Genomic DNA, 22,350 nt, shown 5'->3' with positions numbered 1-22,350 from the left:
TTGACATGATTTTTGATCTGTTTGATAATGGCAGTATGATTTTGTGACCATGATGGAGGATTTTCCTTGAGACGATCAAACAAGGGCTTACATTGTTGACGCAAATGAGGATAAAATTCTGAAACATAATTGAGAGATCCAAGGAATCTTTGAAGCTGGGTTTTATCAATAATTTGATCTGGAAATTTATCAGCAAACTGGATGACTCGATCTATTGGTTGAATGGTAGACCTGTAAATATGGTAACCTAAAAATCTAACTTTGGTTTGAAATAACTTAATCTTAGATGCCGAAACAACTAACCCATTGGACCTAATGATCCTAACAAATGCATGCAAATGCTTCCAATGCTCTTCTATTGATTTTGAGAAAATTAATACATCATCAATATAAACAATCGAAAAATGGCTGTATTGATTAAAAATTTCATTCATGATATTTTGAAATTCACTTGGTGCATTTTTCAAGCCGAAAGGCATTACATTCCACTCGTAATGTCCGAAAGGAGTTACAAAAGCAGTTTTGTATTTATCAGATTCATGAATTTGAATTTGCCAAAAGCCTGATTTCATATCAAATTTAGAAAAAATAGTTGCCTGAGAAAGTCTCTTTATCAAGTCTCTTTTGTTAGGAATTGGATATCGGATCCATTCTAAAACATCATTCAAAGGTTTGTAGTTAATAACCAGTCGTGGAGCACCGCGTTCTAATTCTGCGTTTTTCTGGACATAAAAAGCAGGGCAAGACCATGGAGATTTGCTTTTACGGATAATTCCTTTTTCTAAAAGTTGATTAATTTCAGTTTTACAAAACTCTAAAACTTCTTGATTCATTTGAATTGGTCGTGCTTTTGTGGGGATTTTTGACTCAATAAAATCTTTAACATAAGGTAGTTTAACAATATGTTGTTTTCTGTGCCAAAAAGCATTTGGAAGATCGGAACAAATTTCTTTAGTAAGCTTATCGGAAAACTGGCGAATAGAATCTAATAAAGATTTGTTTGTTAATTGTTCTTCAATTCTTTTGTGAAGAATTTCTTCCTGTAAAAAAGCAATTTGTTGGGATTTTGCAGTAATCTGGTTGAGGGTTTTCGAAACATTATCTTTTTGAAATTGTTTTAACTTTTTAAGATCTGTTTCCATGCAAAATTCAAAAGTAATTTTTTGGCCAAAAACCTTAGTAGAAATACAGTTATGATGAACTTTGAAAGGATAAATTAATGCAATGAAAGGGAGTCCCAAAATAACTGGATCAGAAATATTTTTGATTAAAACAAATGGAGTTTTAAAACAAATATTTTGTTGACAAACATGGGCTTTGGGAATTTCATATTTTAATTTCATCGGGGATTGATTTGCAGCGCTAAGTGTTTCCGTAGACTTGTGAAAATATTTAGTAGGTATTAATCCTTCTTGAATGCAATTTAAATCTGCACCTGAATCAATTAAAGCGATGGTTTCTAAATGAAAATCTTCGATTACTATCGTAACTTTAGAATACCATTTTCGAATTCTTATTTTATCTAAAAGACTTAAAACAAGTTCTTTTGAAGAAGAAGATTTAGTCGAGTGAGCGTCGGAATCGGAATTTGATGAAGAACCATTTTGTTCTTGGACGAGTTCTTGCGTACGTACTCTACTGAGTTGTGAACGAATTTCGGTATTTTCGGATTTTAAAAACTTAATTTCCGATTTGATTTGATTAACTTCTTTTTGTAAATCTTTGAGGGTGATTTCCTTTTTGGATTTATTGAAACGTTCCAAAGTGGTACTGAGAGAAATCTTTTGGGAAGAATTTTGGCTAGTGCCAGGTTCATGGAGAGAAATCAAATTTTTTAGTTTTTTCAAATAAAAAGATTTTAAATCAGGGTCATCGACTTTGCTAATTAATTCCATTAAAAACTCTTCTTGTTCTTCTTGCTTATTAAGCACTGAAATTTTATTACAACAAGTGTCCGTGCATCCAAACTTAATGTTTGGCGAGGAGACGTCGCTAGAACTGCTAGAGTCGGAGACGGAAAAATCTGGATTTTTATCAGATTGACTAGAGTCGGTATTTCTGATTTCTAAAGCCTGAATAAGTTGAACCTTCTCTTCTTCAGAGATTTTTAGTTGGTTAATAACCTTTTTAACCTTGCATTCATTTGCATAATGACCAAATTTACCACACTTGTAACACTTTCCCTTTTTATTTTGAAAATCCTTTTTAGACTTTCGAAAAGGTTTTTTGTTTGAAGATGGTTTTTCATAAAATTTATTTGTCTGAAAAGGTTTGTTGGAAGATCTTTTGTTTTTATAAAATCTGGATTGATGTTTAGAAAACTTGCTGGTTTGTTGGGCTTTTTTCTTTTTACTCGAAGGAGCGATTGGAGGTAAACCATATTGTTCACAAAATGTTCCAAGTTCGTATTTAGCAATAGATTTATCTTTATGAACTTGTTTTGAAATCTTCATGTCGATACACATTTTCAATCCTTCCTTTTGAATAACATTAACTATGTTACCATAAGTAAGGGTATGATAAGGTATGACACCTTCTTCATTTACTAAAACATTTCGAATTTTGTGAGCAAAAAGATTTGGTAAACCATTGATAAATTTTTCTTTCCAAAAAGGTTGATTACTATCTTCCCGAAGCATAACTCTGGATATGAAAACATCTTTATACCATCTGAAATCACTTAAGGTTGGACACCTTAAATTACTCAGTTGGTCGTGAATACGCGTAGTAACGTTGCTGGGTGTTCCTATAAAGTGTTCTATAATCGTATAAAGTAAAGTATTTACTCCGTCGGGTATTCCCTGTCCTATCGTTTCGTCAAAAATGGGAAATCCTTCCTCATCTTTTTTGACCGCAAAGCGTATTTCATCTCTGGACTGAGAAGTTAAGTGCTTTTCCCACCAAGAATGAAGCATTCCAGTGAAACCAGTGACGAGAAGATCAACGATTTGTGTTTGAGTAAAATTGTGATTTGAAATGTAACTATTAGCAACCATGGACATGTGTTGAAGTTTGTTCAAAAGTTCTTGTTCGGATAAGCCATCTATGTTCCACTCATAAAGTTTGTCGGCTGAAACTGAAAATTGATTTTGGATATTTCTTTCTTCAAATTGAAGGTCAGGAGGAGTTGGCCTGGGATACCAGTTTTTTGTGAGAGAAGTAGGGTTGACCGGATGAGTACGAATACGTTTTAAATCAAAAGTTGGTTGAAGATCAATGTTTTGAAAAATATTTTCAATATTTTGGATAGCAGAACTAGTTTCCGTGTCCTGAGAAGAATCAGAAGTATTTTCTTCTTCGACAGAAACATCATTGTTTTGCAAAACATTAACAACTTTTTCTTTTTTGAGCTCAGTGAGCATATGATCAATTTTTTGTAAAGTAGTCATGGATTTTAAAGCAGTGGAACTTGAAGCAGTATCAGTAAAATTTACTAAAGGTTTTTCTTTTGGAGAAGATTTTGGTTGAGACAATTTGTCGATTTTGGTTTCAATTTTGTCTAACTGTTTTCCAATAGTATGAAGACTTTGGTTTGTAAAATTATTCTGTTCAATGACAGGTTTAAAACCAGAATCTTCTTTTGGAATTTTAAAAGGGGTTGCGGGGATGTTGGTATTACCAGTGGAAATCAAAATAGTTTCTTTGGGAGGATGACTGGAACAAATCAAAGTTTTGTCTTCCTTGACCCAATTTTCTTTGGTAACAACCGTAACTTTATTTTTTGTTTCAAAATGTTTTTCAATAAAATCAAAGAAAGATATTTCAAATTGGTATTGTTCTACAAAAGCTTTCCATTCGGCATATATGGCTAGCTTTTCTTCATCACAATACTTTTTTCTAAAAATATTTCTTATGGGGATGTTTTCCTCAGAAGTGATGTCAGCTTTAAGCTTCCTCCATCGGATTTTATGTGGTTTATTTAAAACAAGTAATTGGTGATTCACCGATGTTGTTTCAAAATCAGAAGGAGTTGGAGAAGTGGGTTCTTCTTGGTTTGGAGGATGATAAACAGGATGTGCAACTTGTGAAGAGGTGTCGACAGACTTTAATTTGAGTAAATCATTGACTAGATCTTGTTGTGCAGCTTCCTGCTCTTTTAACTTTTTGTTTACTAAAGATTTGATCAAATCTTGATCTCGACCCAGTCTATCGGTTGACGTGGATCCAGAAAAAGACTGTCTGCTAGGAGTAAAAGATTTGTGCGACAAAACTGATTCACAAGATTTTCTTGCTGGACGATCAAAATTGATTTTAACTGTGCCGTCAAAATATTGTTCAATGTTGTCGAGATTAACGAGGCTGTTTTGGACAGAAACCGGCTTACTTTCATTAATTAAACACCAATCTGAGGGGAGACTGATGCCTGACCACCTAATGGTTCTTGGTACTCTAATGTTTGCGCTTTCTTGGGTTGTTTGGATTAAAAGAGTGTGGTCGCGATGACTTTTGTTCAAAGCTTGAAAATTCATGTTTGTGCCAGTGACTTTGTAATAAACTCTAAAAATAAGTGCCAAAGGTTGTGTTCCTTCCAGGACTTGGTACCCGGAGGTTTTGATATTAAGAGTAAGAGCTTTTAAAACATGTGGATCTGAAAGACTTATTGTGAGATCGGGAAAACAATCAAAATGGATAGGTCCGTTATAAAGACTTGATTCAATCATTCCAAGAATACTATCGTTAAAATCAGTAAATCGGGCGTCACGAAGACATAAAAGAATAGACGTATTAAGACCTTTTCGTGTTAAAGGTTTAACAGCGATTTGAACTAAACCAATGTGAAGATAGTTATGACCATTTTTGCGATGCGCTTTGATTTGTTCTGGAGAAAATAATTGACAAGTCTCATGTTCTTTGCTAAGAGCATAAGCCTTCTCAACTGTTTTGACGTGATGTTCGGATTTAAAAGAGGTCAAAGACCATTTTTTCTTGTAAATATTTTGGGTTGAAACTTTTGGAATGTTCCAGTCGGAAAAATCAATACTTTCGTCTGTTTGAAAATCCAGTTTTTGTTCTTCATTGACAATGTCAGGTATAGTTCCTAAGGTGGATCTAGAGCTAGTGCTGGCCATTGAACTAGATCTAAATAATCTACTCATGATATGCACAAAACAAGTATACTATATGCAAGACTTAAAAGATTCACCTTCCTCGTATGTCTAGACTCTTCCCCCGCTCATGCGCTCCGCTCATGCCTCTCCTGGGACTTATTGTTTGGACCACGTATTACTGTTTGGCTGGAAGAAAGAAGAACTGAGGACCGACGATTAAGAAATGCAGATAAGATACAAGTATGTGAATAGTAATGAACAGATTAGATAGATGCTAATGCAATTACCAACAGATCAGATATATATATATATATATATATATATATATATAGGCAGGCCGCGCCACACAACATTTGCCTATAAATACAAGCATCGGTGCAATGAAAATGGGGACCTCCAATTCAACACACAATTGCCCTGCGCAAACCTCTCAAACACTTTGAGATTTTTTTATTTTCTTTTTCTGCCAACACACCTTCAGTTTGGATAAACAACACTGTAAAGGCAACTGGCGAACACCTTCAGCTTGGATAAACAGCACTATTGTCGTAAAATCAGCCGACCACGAAGCACCTTCAGTTTGGATATACAGTACTGCGTTGAGGCCGACTGGTTACCTATCCGAGTCTTGGTCGAGAAGGATTTTCGAATCCTTATTAGTAGAGGTCATCTCATTAGCCTTCTCGGCGAAGTGAAGTGTTACCAGGTTACTACATTCGACACCCTGAGAGCCGAATTTGATATCGAACTTCACAGAACTAGCAGCCTTGTCTTCAGGCTCGAGAACGAAAAGGCCGAGATTTGTTCCTTCCTCGACCGCAATCGCAAGATCAAAAAGTCAGCAGCGTACTCAACTCAACATTAACAAATTTTACTCATCGGCCGCAATCGCAAGATCAAGAAGTCAGCAGCACACTTAACGCAACATCAACAAATTTTACTCCTCGGCCGACGAGTTGGCAGACCCTGCATTCAACCGAAGGACGTAGTTAGCTTATTAGTTACTAGGCTTGCACGCCACGTATGCTTTGTAATTTTTAGGGTCAACAGTATGCCAATGAACTTGAACTTAGAGCATCTTCAATAAAGACGTTAAATGGAGTCTCTACAATCATATAGTCTCTAAATAGTAAATATAGGGAGAAAAGACTTCCAATCAACTGAAATTGAAGTCCTTAAAGTATCTCAATACATATAGACTCGCAGGATACTTCAAAGAAATTCTAATAAAGTACCAAATATTCACATCGTAGGCGAAAACTAAAACAATCTCAAAATAAGAACACAAGAGATTTAACATGGTTTGGCGTAAAGCCTACGTCCACAGGCAAAACACGGCGAGGAATTTCACTAAACAAAATGAGATTACAAAAGAGTGTTTAACTCTCACAACCAAAATCCAACAAATTACAAATCTAACCCAAATGAGTAGAGGACCCAAAACAAACGGAGAAAATCTTCCCAAATTGCTCTTTAACTCACACATTCACAAATTGGCTCTCACCAAATTGCCACACAAAATAAACTCACCATAATGCCCTATTTATAGAGCATAAGATTAGGTTTACATATGAATCTTAATAGGAAGTAAACACAATCGAATGGGTAATTAACAAAATCTCTCTACCAAGTAAGGAATCTAACCAAGAAGTCAAATCCAGACCCAAATAGGACACTAAAAGGAATAGGTAATAAATACCTAATTTATGCACCATCCTAATTTTGAGACGCAAAAACCAACAAGTGAACATGGTTTCAGTAAGGGAAAAAGAAACATAGTGGTACACACAGTGCACTGCAAAAACTAATGGTCAGCTTTGTTTGACTCATTAATTTTTCAAATGAATAAAATAAAATAGACTTGAATTGGTTGGCGTGCACCTTGCACGCGCTTTGGGTTAGGTTTTTATTTTTGTTGGTTTTTTTTCTTTTGATTTTTCTTCTTTCTTTTACCCTTATTATTAAATAAAGTTATTAGATAGTTTTTGGTTAAAATTTAAAGTTTTAAAACTTTTTTCATTCGTTTTCCTTAATAATCCTTTGTTTAAATACATAATCCATATTAACATTCTACTATAATACATTAGTGTGAGCATTACTATTGTATAGGTTGTTGTTATTGGCATTCCAGAAAGGCTTTTTAGCCAACATGGTCTCTGAAATTTGCATAACACATCAATTTGATCCCTGAAATTGAAAATCAATAGAAATGGTCCCTGAGATTGTCCACTATCCATTTTTTTGGTCATTCCATTAAAAACTCCGTTAAGTGGTTCCGGAGCTCATACCGGAAACTTAGATTTTTTGCCAGAAGTTTAGGCAATTTTCAAAACTTTGTAACTCAATTGTTTCTTAACCAAATTCGACCAATAATATATCAAAATGAAGAGAGAAAAGTGTTGAATAAGATTATACCTATTTGGAAGCCCAATGGTTGCCGAAGATGGCCGGAAAATAGCCTGAAAGGTGACTGGTCCGCGGGAAAATTGGAAAACTCGCCGGAAATTGGGTAAACTTTAAACGTTCATAACTTCTTCAATACTCAATGAAATCGAGTGATTCAAAAATGAAAATCATACTTCTCAACGAGCCAAAGACAGCTAACTAAACATGGTTTGGCCGGAAAATAGCCTGAAAGGTGATTGGTCTACGGGAAAACTGAAAAACTAGGTAAATTTGAAACGATCATAACTTCTTCAATACTCAACGAAATCGAGTGATTTAAAAATAAAAATCATACTTCTCGATGAGACAAAGAGAATGGTACCTTTATTGATGGCTAAATCGCTGTGGTTTGACTGAAAAATGGTTTGAAATTGGTTGTCTTGGTCTCATCGAGTTAGCCACTTTCGAGCAATTTTCCGGCCAAACCATGGCCAATTAGCCATTGAAAATGGTACATTCTCTTTTTCTCATTGAGAAGTATGATTTTCATTTTTGAATCACTCGATTTTGTTGAGTATTGAAGAAGTTATGAACGTTTAAATTTTACCCAGTTTCCAGCGAGTTTTCTAGTTTTTCCGCGAACCAGTCACCTTTCAGGCTCTTTTTTGGCCACATCAGCAACCATCGGGCTTCCAAATAGGTATAATCTTGTTCAAAACTTTCCTATCTTCATTTTGATATATTGTGGGTCGAATTTGGTTAAGTAACGATTAAGTTATGAAGCTTTGAAAATTGCCCAAACTTCCGACCAAAAATCTTAGTTTCCGGTATAAGCTCCGGAACCACTTAACGAATTTTTTAACGGAATGACCAAAATAATGGATGGTAGACAATCTCAGAGACCATTTCTATTGATTTTCAATCTCAGGGACCAAAGTGTTGTATTATGCAAATCTGAGGGACCATTTTGGCTAAAAAGTCTTCCAGAACTTTATTGGGAACTTTTTATAAATAAATAAATAAATAAATATATATATATAAAAATATATATATATATATATATATATATATATATATATATATATATCACAAGCTACAATTATCCACAATGCTTCTTCATATTCTGAAAGCTACAATAATTTTCTCTAATCAATAATGAAAAAAGTCCATTGAAATTGAATGAATCCTTAAAGCATACATGAATTTGAAAACCCTAATTTCATTATAGACAATGACACACCCCTATCCGGAATGTCTATCTAGACTTCGAATCGAGTTGTGATGGCCGACACCAGGAGGGTTACGAAACCATAAAGTGTAGTGACGAGGAAAATGTGAATAAATTTAGACCTAAAAGTGCCTAAATATAAGAATGTGCTTGTGAGTGGGAATTATACCATCGAAGGTAACCACCTATACCAAGATTTGCCAAGAATTCTCGTCGATATGAAAGCTCAGCTACTAAAACCTGGAGGGGCGAAAAATAAGGGTGAGTAGTCCTAAAAACAAAGCTTTATAAATACCTTTTCAAAAACATAATAACCCCTCGCCATAAATAAGTATAGTTTCCAAAATATACGTACTACATATAGTAAAAAAATACTTACTGTAGCTTGCAAAATCTCAAAAATTCAATACGACACAATATTTCGTAAGTAAGCACATGACGTTCGTAATCACATAATCTTGCATAAGCAAACATATAATATCGAGTGTTCATCGACATATGCTGACACATGAGTTCATGTAGAGATATCATGACATGAATAGGATTGAGTGTAACAATGATATACGCTATAGTAGTACAATCATGTGAAGATTGACTCTATGCGCAGCACATACGAGTCCTAATTGCCTATAGCAATCTAGGTCAGAATTGACACCTACAATGGATCCAAGGTGAGCGTACGGTGTGATGTGCACATACACGTGAAAGACTGGCCCTGGCCCGAGTAAGCATTAACACCGGTGCAACAAACGATGAGCATATAACATAATTATAGTCATGCCACATTGATTCGATAATTCTAGTAAACATAATATTTGATTCGATAATTCTAGTCAACATAATATTATTCACGTCCATAAATATAATTAAGGCATCAATAATATGCATACCTGTGCATCCCGTAGCATGTAGCATAACGTTATAATTTCTATCAATGCGCTAAATCTTAATAACGTCACGCTAATCTATGTGTATTTTGGAAAACTCTTTATGAGATGTATAAATGGAAACTAACAATTATATATACTATATAAAAGAAAAGACTCATTCACAGATACTGGCGAAGACATAGCCGTTTGAACTAGGAAAGTCGAAGTCTCCGATAGTAATTGCACATAAGCATAATATTGGGACATGTTAGTAAAACTTGATTAAAACATTTAAATTTAGGAAAACAAAGTGCGGATGTGGAATCAAAGCGTCGAAATACGCTAATAAGGGTCTCGGGCAAAATTTGTAAAAAGTCAACGATCAACCCTAAAAAAGTCAACTAAGATGCCTCGGTGGTCAACTATGTTAAAACTTTATGATTTCACTAAATGGATGCCAAAAAGGGACTTGGGACGTCGAAATTAGCCTATGAGGGTTTCCGAGAAAATTTCGAAAAAGTCAACTCAAGGAATATTCCAAACCCAATTCAAAAATGGGCCGGGCCGGATCCGCGGATCTGGGCTTCCTCTTCTTTTCTTTTTTTTTTCTTCTTTTTCTCCAACCGGTTGTCGCTGCAACCACCGGGATAAATCCTAGTTCTGACCACTCCAAATCTTCATTAAACCTAGCCTTCCAATATATCAAATCGAAGCACATAGGATAAGGAATCAGAGATTCAGAATATACCTTTGGTTTCCTAGGTCGTGGCCGGAGTTGGCCAGAAAACAGCTAAAAAACTGCTGGAAATCTGGGAAGTTATACTCTTGAGGTATTTCTGTGTTCCCAGCTTCCCCAAGATGACATTTAGGTTAAGTAGGATTCGATCAAGCTATAATAAAGGTTTGAGGTGTCTCGAAGCATACCTTGGTCGTGGATGGAAGAAACTCGCCGAAAAAATCAATTGATACAAACTCCTTCTCGGTTTGTATACACCCAGACAGCTCAGTTCTCGAATGGAGTTTGGTAACTGGTACTATGGTGGTGGTTCAGTGTCAGAGGGATCGCCGGAGTGACGAGGTGGTGTGGCGATGCTTGTCGTTCCGGCTAGGATCGTGTGGTGTGGTCTTTACACTTTCAGAAAGAAAGAGAGATGAGAATGAGCTGAGAGAGAGAGTGAGTGAGTGAAATAAGGGAATGATAGATGAGGTGGCAGCAAATAAGTGGAGAGTGAGGTGAAGGATATTTGAAAAAAATGAGAGAGATGTCCGGGAAAGTGGGGAGGAAAGGACACCGGGGTATGGGGAGAGAATGTGATGTGGGCCCCACTGGCTCACAAAGCAATGTCACCAAAGAACAAAAAAGGAAAATATCCATGCGATGCAAAAATTACCAAAATACCTTTCGCGTTCGTAGTTCCGTAAAATTTTAACCGTTACTCCAAATTCGCTTTCGCTTGCACCTACATGTTTGTACTGTCGAGTACTTTAAGAATACGATAAAATAGTAGCTCGTACACATCATGAAAAGACAGTCAACAAAAGTCAACAATCTCACCTCTAGGGACATTTTCATCAAATCACTATTTTAAAATTTATAAAATCGTAAAATTAGGGACGGGTTATCACAGACAAGGTTACAAATTAAACTATCATAAAAAGAAGAGGACCAAGGAACAAATTCAAGGGGGTGTGCAAATCACTTCTAGAAAATAATAGTTCTCTAGTAGGAAATTGTGGAAGATAATACTTCTCTAGTAAGATATTGTGGTATTAAGAACTTTTCTCTATTCCAAGGTCAACTTAAAAAAAAAAAAAAATTAAAAAAAACAAAAAAACAAACAAACAAATGAACACTCTACAAAATGATCCAATGAATTTTTTGTTTGCCAAAATTATGACCCTATTGTTATAAAATTATGATTGTCACTGTCAATACCTATAGTCTTATTGCCAAATAGTACTTTTGCTTCACCTCTAGCATCAGCTAAAATGGACTGGGATCACTTTCGGATCCTAGCCTATGGAGCTAGCTGACCACAACATCTCATCCTTTCATTTTTGATCCTGTGGCTAGAAATAATGAAAAATTCACAAGCAAAACAAGGCAAGATGAAAGCAGAAGGATGGGATGTGTGATTAGCTGGCTCCGCAAGCTAGGATCCGAAGGTGATCCCAGTCCAGCTAAAATAACTTGCACAAGGTTTTTCTAGTCTGCTTCATTCTCTCGTGGTTCACTAATTCACAAATTCTTGTCTGCAAGGTAAAATTCCAATGCACTAGATTTTAAATTTACATATACACACACACACAAATTAATGAAATCCTATTTGTCAACCAAAAGAGGGTGAAAAGACAACTTAGTCTTCTATCACACAAAAAAAAAAATGATGGGCAATAATGTAATTTCACAGGTCTAAATTTTATTGTTTTTTATTGAAGCCTCATCTACAGATGATGTTAAAATATCTCTAATATTAAAAAACAAAAAAACAAAAACCTCCCACTCCCCTCACGTTATCTCTCTCTCTCTTTCTTTCTCCCCTTCTCATTTTCTAAAAAAATGTGTTCATACACACGAATTGTGTAGGCAAATACTAGTATATATAGAGAAAATGCTAATTAGGTGAATCACTTGAAATACCAAAATTTGGCCTCTTTTAACTAAATTGTCAGCATCAAGAATTTCAGTATGTGGTCCAGTGTCTTAGTGCATAGGGTGTTGGAACTACCTAAGTGTCTTGGGTTTGAAACTCCCTCATCCCTTAATTATTGTAATAGTTTTGAATTCTCCCTCTTTTCCTGATAATAATATTTTTTTTTTTAAAAAGTAACTAGAATTTCAAAATATTACAATTAATTAGTTAGGAGTCTTCATCCTTACACCCCGATGTTTCATGTTCTAATCATCATTCTCATAATTTAATGTAGATATCCTATGGTTGGTTTAAAAAAGAAAAAAAAAGAAGAGAGATTAAAATAACAAATCTAATGTTAAACATAGACGAAATAATGGATATAAATTTGAAAATCTAATGTTGAGAATGGTTACTTTTTTAGGAACTAGCTATTTACAAAAATTAAGAGGTAATTGTTTAAATTAAAAATTAAAAATTTATAGTAACTTTTTGTTGGAAAAAATAAAAAATTATAGGAACCTCCTAAAGGGTAAATCCGCGAAACAACAAAAAGAAAAAGGGTAAATTACATTTTACCCATTCAGGTTTCAGTGTAATTATAATCTCATACAATATCTTTAACGCATTTCAATCTCATACATTTAGTATTATTATTTTTTTAATTTCATACAACCGTTAAAAAAAAATCTGTTAAGTTAACCATTAAGTGATGACGTGGCAAATATAGAGTCCTTATTTGTGCTGACGTGGCTGCCACATTTATGCCAAGTGGCTAAACACTTAATAAAAAATTAAATTAATTAAAACAAAAAAACAAAAAAACAAAAACCCCAAAATCCCCTTCGTCTTCCCCCCCTGAGCCCAAAAAGAATTGCATCAATCCCTTTCGTCTTCCCCATCAATCCAAAAACTTTAACTCGAGCCCACCCCTTTCTCCCTGCCAACTGGATTAACCCTCTTGGCCGGCTGTTCCTCCGCTTGAGGATCGTTCTGTCCTCGGCCTTTCTTTTGCTCCCGCTTCCTCTTCGCTTCCTGCCTTCTCATCATCTACATCTCCTGTTTCATATATGGATCCAGAAACGTGCTCTTCGGCTCCGACGACTCAAATGGTGACGAAGATGCCGTGTTCAATTGGGATGGCGGTATTTGGTGTTCATCCTTTTTTGGATCTATGTCGAACGCTTTGGCCAGCTTCGAGTTCTCTGGATTTCGGAAGTTGCTACCGATCAACAACCTCAAATCCAGCTCAACCTCTTCCTATTTCGATCTCGATTCAAGTTTCAAGTCCTGTTTTTTTTTGTTTTCTCTAAAAATCTCTAGGATTTTTTGGGTTCATATTTTTTGAGGCAGAGAAAAAGGGGAAGGGGAAATAGATGGGACGGAAGCGAGAGAGGGGGCCACGTGCAGGAAACAGAAGGAAACAAAACGGTGGGTTGATGGAGGGGTGGCTCGGGTAGGGGAATTTGGAATTTTGGGTTAGATGGAGGTGTAGAATTAATGAGGGAAAGGGTGATGATGGGGGGATGGGAGATGCGAGATGGGAGAACGGGGCGAGGTTGAGTGAGAATGAAATTTTGGGTTTTTTATTTTTTATTTTACTTTTCTTTAATTAATTATTTTAATTTTTTATTAAGTATTTAGCCATGTGGTAAAAATGTGACAACACGGACCTCATATTTACTACGTTATTAACGGTTAATTTAACAGATCTTTTACGGTGGTATGAAATTAAAAAAAAAAAAAATATTATGAGGTTGTAATTGTACAGTGAAAACATGTCGTCGTATTGAATTGGAATTCAGAAAAGAAGCGACACTGTTTCTCCGTACATCGGCAATGGAAGTTCTTCCGAGAACGTCGGCGAGCTTCGTTTCTCTGCTTATCCTCTGCATCTCATTGGTAACCAATTCACTATCTCTGTGATTTTCTAGGGTTTCTTTTTCAATGGCGGATCGATTTCCATAGCTTAGAAGTTAGATCCCTCGTATGAAAATAATCCTCCAATTATTCATCTAAATGTATTTGGCCAAAGCGATAGCTCAGATTCTCTGCATTCTCTGATTGATTGATTAATGCTAATCTTAGTGATTAATGTTATACCGTTCAATCATTCACTTATTTGATCAATATCTGGTTATGCATCAGTAAATTTCAGATTCTGTATTAAATTCTGGTTTTGATGAATCAATTCGTTCAGGTTGCTTTGCACTGTGTCCTAGTTGGAGCAGATGTATCTGATGCTACAGTACGGTATGACCCGCTTTGTTCTTGGTTTTCGGAATTGATTCGTTTGGTTTATTCCAATTTGTTACTCTTATTGTTTTGATTATTGTTGCTGATTTTTTTTTTCAGGCAAAGAGATATCACTAAATACCGATCGCTCTGTGATTGCGAGCAATGTGAAGACAGCAAGGTTTGCATCCCGTCTTTCCACATATGCTAAAAATTTAGTAACTGTGCATTTGTGGTGATGCTAGTTTACTTGTACCAGCATGTAGGATTTCACCAAAAAAAGTACCAGCCTGTAGGAAACAGACATGTTTAGTTGTTTGTGATTTGATATCGCTTTTATTTTCTTTTCAGAGTTGTTTTCGTTTCACTTTCATGGCCTTGCATCCAATTGTACTTTTTTTTTTTGTTTATTTGTTAAGAGGGTTCTTAGTTCAGAAACATTAGAGGCCGTTTAGGAAAGGACAATGAAGTGGAACCTTAGTAGCAATTATAGTGTATGCATTTGATCTCAGAGTTAGTTATATAGATGATTAATATTTAGTTTATGGGAAAAGTTAGCCTTTGTCATTTTCCTGATGATATAGAAAAATACATTACACTGAAGGGTATAAAGAATTGTATTTGATCTACAATCATTTAAGTTCCCTCACCGGTAGAGGTGGCATGTTAATGGGTTACCGTTAAGACCCATTTAATTTGATTTCACCATAATATGGTAGTGAGACTGGTAGTGGTGACGATGGTGTAGTACCTTATTCTGGTATAATCAAACTAAATGGGTTTACCCTTTAACAACCCAATGGTTTGAATTGCCAGAGAGATTGATCGCTGAAGTGATATGCATCTGCACTGACTGTCTGACACCCACAAATCCTGCATTCATATGTTTCATCTTTATCTTCAATTGAAGCGGTCATGTTGCTAAATCTTAAATATATGCTGATTGAGCAGGGAGAGGGTGCATTGGTGATCGGAGCCAGTACTCTTCCAGATGAAAAGGTAATTGATGATGGTACTTTTTATTTATGTTTGTAGATGCCATTGGTGCTTATGTCTTTTATCCTATTCCGAACAGAATATTGACATAATTGCGACATACAGCAACAATCTTGGAGCTGTGCAAAGTAGTAGGGTTAAAATGGGGGACCTATCTGCTTCTTGGGTCTTGGAAAATCCTGTTGATGGGAGGCAGGAACATCCAAAGAGATTTGAGGTATTGGATATTCAGTTTCTTATCATAGCTGAAGGAAATGAAGGTCACATAGATTGAAATTTCACAACTTCTACATCTCTATTTGTCATAGTCTCTTAGTTCAACTGGATTGGAGTTGTATTTTCTAGATAGAAACTTGGATCGGAAATTAACTTAGTTAATTCTTCTTTCCAGATGGCGGAGGATTCATCTCAATCTGGAATGACATTTGAAGAAAAGACTCAGCATCCTACAGATGATCATCAATCTGGTGAAGGTGAACTTCCATATTCTCGTCTATCGTCAATGAGCCCAGTGAAGCTCAAGCGTCGGGTGAATTGTCAAATGCTACTTGTTTTACTTCACCATGTTCATTTTGTTCAGTTGGGTTTGTAGTCTAAAGGTTTTCCTGGCCCGTTAGGTAATGCGGCAAGGAAGGAGGAATCTTCGGACTGCAGAGTTGATAGGAAAGGATACAGAAGCTAATAACCAGATGGCTGCAGCAGCAATTGAACGATCAAAAGACTTTGATCCCCTTGTCAAGGGAAAGTACAGCATATGGAGGAGTGATTATGAAAGCCCAAATTCTGATTCAACCTTGAAACTTATGCTGGACCAGATCATAATGGCCAAAGCTTACGCAAGCATTGCCAAGTCGAAGAATGAAACTGATCTTTTTAATTCTCTCATGAAACACTATAAACTTAGTCAGCATGCTATTGGAGAAGCAAGTTCAGACGCTGAGCTTCATTTAAGGTTTTTCTATTCTTTATCTGCTTGCAAGCTTATCGATTTTATGCAGAGTTTTTATTTTGTTTAATTTTTCTTTTACCAGTGCACTTAACCGAGCCAAAGCAATGGGCCGTGTTCTCTCTGCAGCGAAAGACAAATTATATGACTGCCTCACTGTCGAAAGGAAGTTGAGAGTCATGCTTCAGTCAACTGAAGAGAATGTAAATGCTTTGAAGAAAAAGAGTGCATTCTTGATTCAGCTTGCCGCGAAAACAGTCCCTAAACCGTTACATTGCCTTCCTCTACAACTTGCATCTGACTATTTCTTGTTGGGTTATCATAATAGAGGGGATGCGAACAAAGAAAAGCTTGAGGATCCTTCTCTCTTCCACTATGCCATCTTTTCTGATAATGTTATAGCGACATCAGTGGTTGTTAATTCTACCGTGCTGCATGCGAAGGAACCCAACAAACATGTTTTCCATGTAGTCACCGATAAACTAAATTATGCTGCTATGAGAATGTGGTTTATTGTCAACCCTCCTGGGGGAGCAACAGTCCAGGTTGAAAACATTGATGATTTCAAGTGGCTGAATTCTTCTTCGTGTTCTGTTCTCCGTCAACTTGAATCTGCCAGACTTCAAGAATATTATTTCAAGGCAAATCATCCTTCTTCCCTCTCTAAGGGTTCTGACTCTCTCAAATATCGGAATCCAAAATATTTGTCCCTGCTGAATCATCTAAGATTCTACCTTCCTGATGTTTACCCGAAGCTGGACAAGATCCTGTTTCTGGATGATGATATTGTAGTTCAGAAGGATTTGACGGCTCTTTGGTCTGTTGATCTTCAAGGGAATGTAAATGGTGCAGTGGAGACCTGTAAAGAGAGCTTCCATCGGTATGATAAATATCTCAACTTCTCAAATCCATTAATCTCTGAAAACTTTGATTCCAATGCTTGTGGCTGGGCATTCGGCATGAATATCTTCGACTTGAAGGAGTGGAGGAAGCGAAACATCACTGGTATATATCATCGTTGGCAAGACATGGTAAAGTTTCATCACCTTTTCGGTTCTTCCCATTATTTCCCATTTTGTATTCTCAAGTTCTTAAGCTATTCCCAATTAAGAAACCGTAACTGATGGAAGAACTGTTCTGCAGAACGAGGATAGAACACTTTGGAAACTTGGAACATTGCCACCAGGACTTATAACTTTTTACAACCTGACCTATCCGCTGGATCGGGGTTGGCATGCGTTGGGACTCGGCTATGACCCGGCCCTCAACAAAACGGCGATAGAGAATGCAGCTGTGATCCATTACAATGGAAACTACAAGCCATGGTTGGATCTGGCTATTTCAAAGTACAAGGCGTACTGGTCAAAATATGTAATGTCTGATAACCCTTATCTTCGACTTTGTAAAATCAGTGAATAAAAACCTACCCCCCCCTCCCCTTACCACACACACACACTCGGCTCTTGTAATATCCGTCGGTCGGAAGAAGAAATGGAAATTCAAAATTCTTTATTTCTTTCAAAGATGACGTCATTTTAGTCTAGGAAGAGAACAAAAATGTTTCTGCAAACTGGAAAGCCTATTTTTTTTTTTTGGAGTTCCAATAACAGCTTTCAAAAGCTAATTCAAAGTTGCGAGTATGAAAAATTTCCGAAACTTTCTCCTCTGTTGTTTGATAACGTAAATAGTCATTTTGCACATTTTTTTTTGTTGTTGATACAAATGAGATTGGGTGCAAGCACATGAAACGTTATTGAGAATTTTTTTTAGTTTGATTGTCACAACCTCATATGCTGGTACTAATTCATCAATATTATAAAAGCCTATGAAATATCAATCATATTGTACCACCATGTGTCGACGACTATCACACCCGAGATTTTCACTGCATTGAAGAACCAACAAAAAGGACTGAATAAGAGTGGAGGACAACAGCACATACATACATTATGTGTGCATGTTGGAAATGCGCTTCCCCATGATACCAAACCTTTCCAATTGCAATGTGAGGCTCAAAGAGCTATCATCTAATGGAAAATGGCAAGAACTACTCTGCTACCACCATGAAATCCAGAAATCTGGACTTAAACTGACAGACCCTTCAGCCTTCCCTCCAATCCTCAAAGCATGCTCAACCCTCCGCTCCTCCGCCTTTGGAAGGGCTGTGCACGGAGGCTTGATCAAGACTGGATTCGAGTCCTACACTTTCGTGGCGAATTCCGCCATGGATTTTTACGTTAAAACAGGGGAATTGGGTTCTGCATTGTGTGTTTTTAATGGCATGAGGAGCAGAGATGGAGTTTCTTGGAATATTGTGGTTTGTGGGTGCCTTGATCAGGGTGATTTGGAACAAGGGTTGTGGTGGTTTAACAATGCTAGGGTTTATGCTGATGGGTGTCAGTTTCAACCCAATAATTCTACTTTGGTGCTTGTAATCCAAGCGTGTCGCCACCTCCGGGATAAGTGCGAGGGGCTGATCGTACATGGTTATGTGATTCGAGGCGGGTTTTGCTTTGTATCTTCGGTTCAGAACTCTTTGTTGAGTCTGTATGCAGAGGAAGGTGACATGGACAACGCGCAGAACGTGTTTGACGAAATGCGTGAGAGAGACGTTATCTCTTGGAGTGTGATGATTGGGGGCTTTGTGCGTTGTGAGGAAGCTCTAATTGGGATGCAGATGTTCCGAAGGATGGTAGCCGAGCTTGGCATTGAACCGGATGGTGTTACAATGGTCAGTGTTCTTAAAGCATGCACTAATTTGAAGGACTTGACAATGGGACAGTCGATCCATGGGTTGGTAATCTGTAGAGGTTTAGATTGTGATATGTTCGTTGGAAACTCTTTGATTGATATGTATTCCAAGTGCAGTGATGCAGATTCTGCATTTAAAATTTTCAAGGCAATGCCGCGAAGGAATAAGGTCTCGTGGAATTCTATTTTATCTGGATTTGTGTTTAACGAGAAGCATTTGGAGTCCCTGTCACTGTTTTTCTCTATGAGGAATAAAGGAATTGAGGTGGACGAAGTGACTCTTGTGAATGTTCTTCAAACATCCGAACATTTGGGCTTGATTCAATGCAAGTCGGTGCACTGCGTAACAATCAGGCAGGGATACGAATCAAATGAATTGCTCCTGAATTCTCTCATGGATGCTTATGCAAAGTGCAACGATGTTGAACTTGCATGGAAACTTTTTAGAGGGATGAAGAAAAGAGATGTGGTTTCGTGGAGCAACATGATTGGAGGGTTTGCTAGTTGTGGCAGACCTGATGAAGCAATTGCCGTATTCAACGAGATGATGAGGCTGCAGGGACAAGATCAGAAGCCCAATGAGATCACCATCATAAATCTTTTTGACGCTTGTTCAGCTTCAGCCGAATTGAAGAGGTCGAAATGGGCTCATGGAATTGCTATCAGAAGAGGTTTGGCAGCACAAGTAGCTGTCGGAACCGCAATTGTTGACATGTACTCGAAATGTGGAGCAATAGGAGAATCAAGAAAGGCTTTTGGACAAATTCTTGAAAAAAACGTCGTCTCATGGAGTGCAATGATAGCTGCGTATGGAATGAACGGTCTTGGCCATGAAGCAGTAGCTTTACTTGCTGAAATGAAGCTGTATGGTTTGAAACCAAATGCAGTGACCATTCTTTCTGTGCTATCTGCGTGTAGCCATGGAGGTCTAGTCGAAGAGGGCCTTTCCTTGTTCAATTCGATGGTTCAAGATCACGGCATTGAACAAAGACTGGAACATTACACTTGTGTAGTTGACATGCTGGCGCGAGCAGGAAAGCTTGTAATGGCAATGGAATTTATTAAAAAAATCCCAGAAAGTTTGATGGCCGCCAGAACAAGTAATGCTTGGGGTGCGTTATTGAGCGCTTGCAGAAGCCATAGGAACAGCAAAGTTGGTTTTGAAGCCGCCTCTCGTGTGCTTGAGCTGGAGCCTGAAAACTCAGCCGGGTACTTACTGGCGTCGAGCATTTATGCAGCGAACGGGTTGTGGGTCGACGCTGCAAGTATGAGAAGGTTGGTGAAGGAAAGAAGGGTGAGGGTTGCGGCTGGTTACAGTGTAGTGAATGTTGGTAACAAGGCATGTAGATTTGTTGCTGGTGATGGTAATTCCCACTCCAAATCCGTTTCACCATCTCATGGAAATATGCACTCAATGCTTGAGCTGTTGCATGCCTGCATGTTCAAGACCGGAAACAGGAATATTGTTGATGATTTCGACTTAATTGAATAAAGTTCGTTAGTTCAGTTGCTTTGTGGTGATTGAGATTAAATATTGATGACGTAACAATCAAATGTCAACAACCAAAGATACCAAAAGCCAATCATTGCCATTTAGTACTACGGTCTAGTGATATTCTTTTTCACTTGTAAGTGAGAGGCTTAAATTCAATTTTTGTTAAAGGTGAATTTAAACTATATTAGTGCTAGCCATTGTAAGACTAGCTCACCCACTCTCTCTTATTATTTATAATATCACTTGTTTTGAAAAAAAAAAAAAAAAAGGTTTTGGATGTGGCCCCTAATTATCAAGGTTCTTTGACTGAAATTTTTGTGGTTTTCAATTTTTGATTAAAATCCCTGACATTAACGTAATAATATATTTTTATGTAGGTTATAGTATTTAAAATTAAAATGAAATTTGTAGTTATTTATATTTTATATTAATGAGATACATTCTTAAATCAACTAAATGGAATGTACCCATATAAGTTTAAAAAATGGATTACAGAAAAGATTCAATGAATTTTATATAAAAATAGGCACATTTTATATTGAAAAAAGGGAACATTTTTCATATAACAAATTGGTATATTTAAGAAATGGGTACATTTAAGATTAGACAAAATTAAAAAATTATATGAATGGGTACATATAAGATTAAAACATTGAAATTTAATTAAAATGGGAAGCAAGGCTGTAAGGTGGAGTGAATCCAGAAAGATTGCCTCAATTCGTGCTGTTCTCTACAACTCAGGAACATTTTGATTTGTGTTTTATTTGTATAAGTATTTCACATTTACGATGAAATTTGTAACGAGATTTGCCTGCCATTCGAGAATGGGGAACTCTTGTTCGAGAACTTTTTTTTTATAAAAATTTAATGGGTACAAACTTATTCTAATTTTATTTTTTATATTTTGGAAATGTTTGAATTGAAAATTGATTAGGGGTTTAATAAGAGTGTTGCCCTTGCATCACATCGTGTGTTCGAACTTTGTCCGCTCTCTAATCTAACATTTAATCTAAGAAATCTATCATTTGAAAAAAAAAAAAAGGGTGTGAGTATTAAAACTCTAAATTACTTATTAATTTTTATTTTAAAACATTATGTAACTGACATGTAATTTCTTAATATATTAATGCTAGAAACTTTGATCAAAATCTAAAAATTGATAAAGTCTTAATCAATGAACATTGGAAACTAGGGACCAGATACTAATTTTTCCAAAAAAAAAAAAAAAAAAAAACGATCATTTCAGTAACTGAAATTCAAAAAATGATTTTTTTATATTTTTTACCGATTTTTCTTGTATAACCGTGGATAACCGTCCAAATGAAACGAATTTGGAAATGAAAATTCGGTTATATTTCGAATATAGGGAAAAACCAGATATATTATTCGGTTATGGTTATAGGGTTCCTTATCGTATCGAATCCAACCCGAATAATACATGTTATATATAATATAATTTGTATATAATAAATATAGTATTGTATAATATATACCGAACTCATTATTTTGAGAATTATAAAAGTTTCATTTTTGGGAGAGATCAATGGTGCTTATTGAAGAGATCAAACATCAGCCAACATCAATGTATCTATTATATTACAATGACAAAATTAGTATTTATTATATTATAATGTGTAACGAATATATTTTTCATATTGATACAGATCAGAAATCCGTTACCCGATAAAAATAATTATTAAATAATCTTCGATGATTAATTTACAATTATAAATAATATTAATTTTCGTGATTATATAATAAATA

At 36.2% G+C, this 22,350-nt stretch overlaps 2 protein-coding genes across 3 annotated transcripts; both read left to right on the top strand.

Moving 5' to 3' along the window:
* Positions 1–13,902: 13,902 nt before the first annotated feature.
* On the top strand, positions 13,903–17,996 carry LOC137729100 (putative galacturonosyltransferase 3). Of its 2 annotated transcripts, XM_068467928.2 has the most exons (9): positions 13,903–14,065; positions 14,364–14,416; positions 14,519–14,579; positions 15,350–15,397; positions 15,474–15,611; positions 15,786–15,923; positions 16,012–16,346; positions 16,426–17,371; positions 17,484–17,996. In XM_068467928.2, exons 1-9 carry the CDS (start codon positions 14,003–14,005, stop codon positions 17,757–17,759), a joined length of 2,058 nt encoding a protein of 685 aa, XP_068324029.2. In that variant the 5' UTR covers positions 13,903–14,002; the 3' UTR covers positions 17,760–17,996. The 2 variants fall into 2 exon arrangements, with proteins under 2 accessions (XP_068324029.2, XP_068324030.2); XM_068467929.2 differs by lacking the exon at positions 13,903–14,065 and having other exon boundaries at positions 14,394–14,416; positions 15,500–15,611.
* A 191-nt stretch (positions 17,997–18,187) lies between these two features.
* On the top strand, positions 18,188–20,597 carry LOC137729099 (Tetratricopeptide repeat (TPR)-like superfamily protein). The gene has a single exon (XM_068467927.2). It carries the CDS (start codon positions 18,298–18,300, stop codon positions 20,581–20,583), a length of 2,286 nt encoding a protein of 761 aa, XP_068324028.2. The 5' UTR covers positions 18,188–18,297; the 3' UTR covers positions 20,584–20,597.
* The last annotated feature ends 1,753 nt before the right edge of the window (positions 20,598–22,350 follow it).

The sequence above is a fragment of the Pyrus communis genome, chromosome 10 (assembly GCF_041283825.1).
Source record: "Pyrus communis isolate YQ-2024b chromosome 10, ASM4128382v1, whole genome shotgun sequence".
NCBI classification, from domain to species: Eukaryota; Viridiplantae; Streptophyta; class Magnoliopsida; order Rosales; family Rosaceae; genus Pyrus; species Pyrus communis.
Note: the sequence above shows the minus strand (reverse complement) of the source record. Positions and strands in the feature narration are given on the sequence as shown.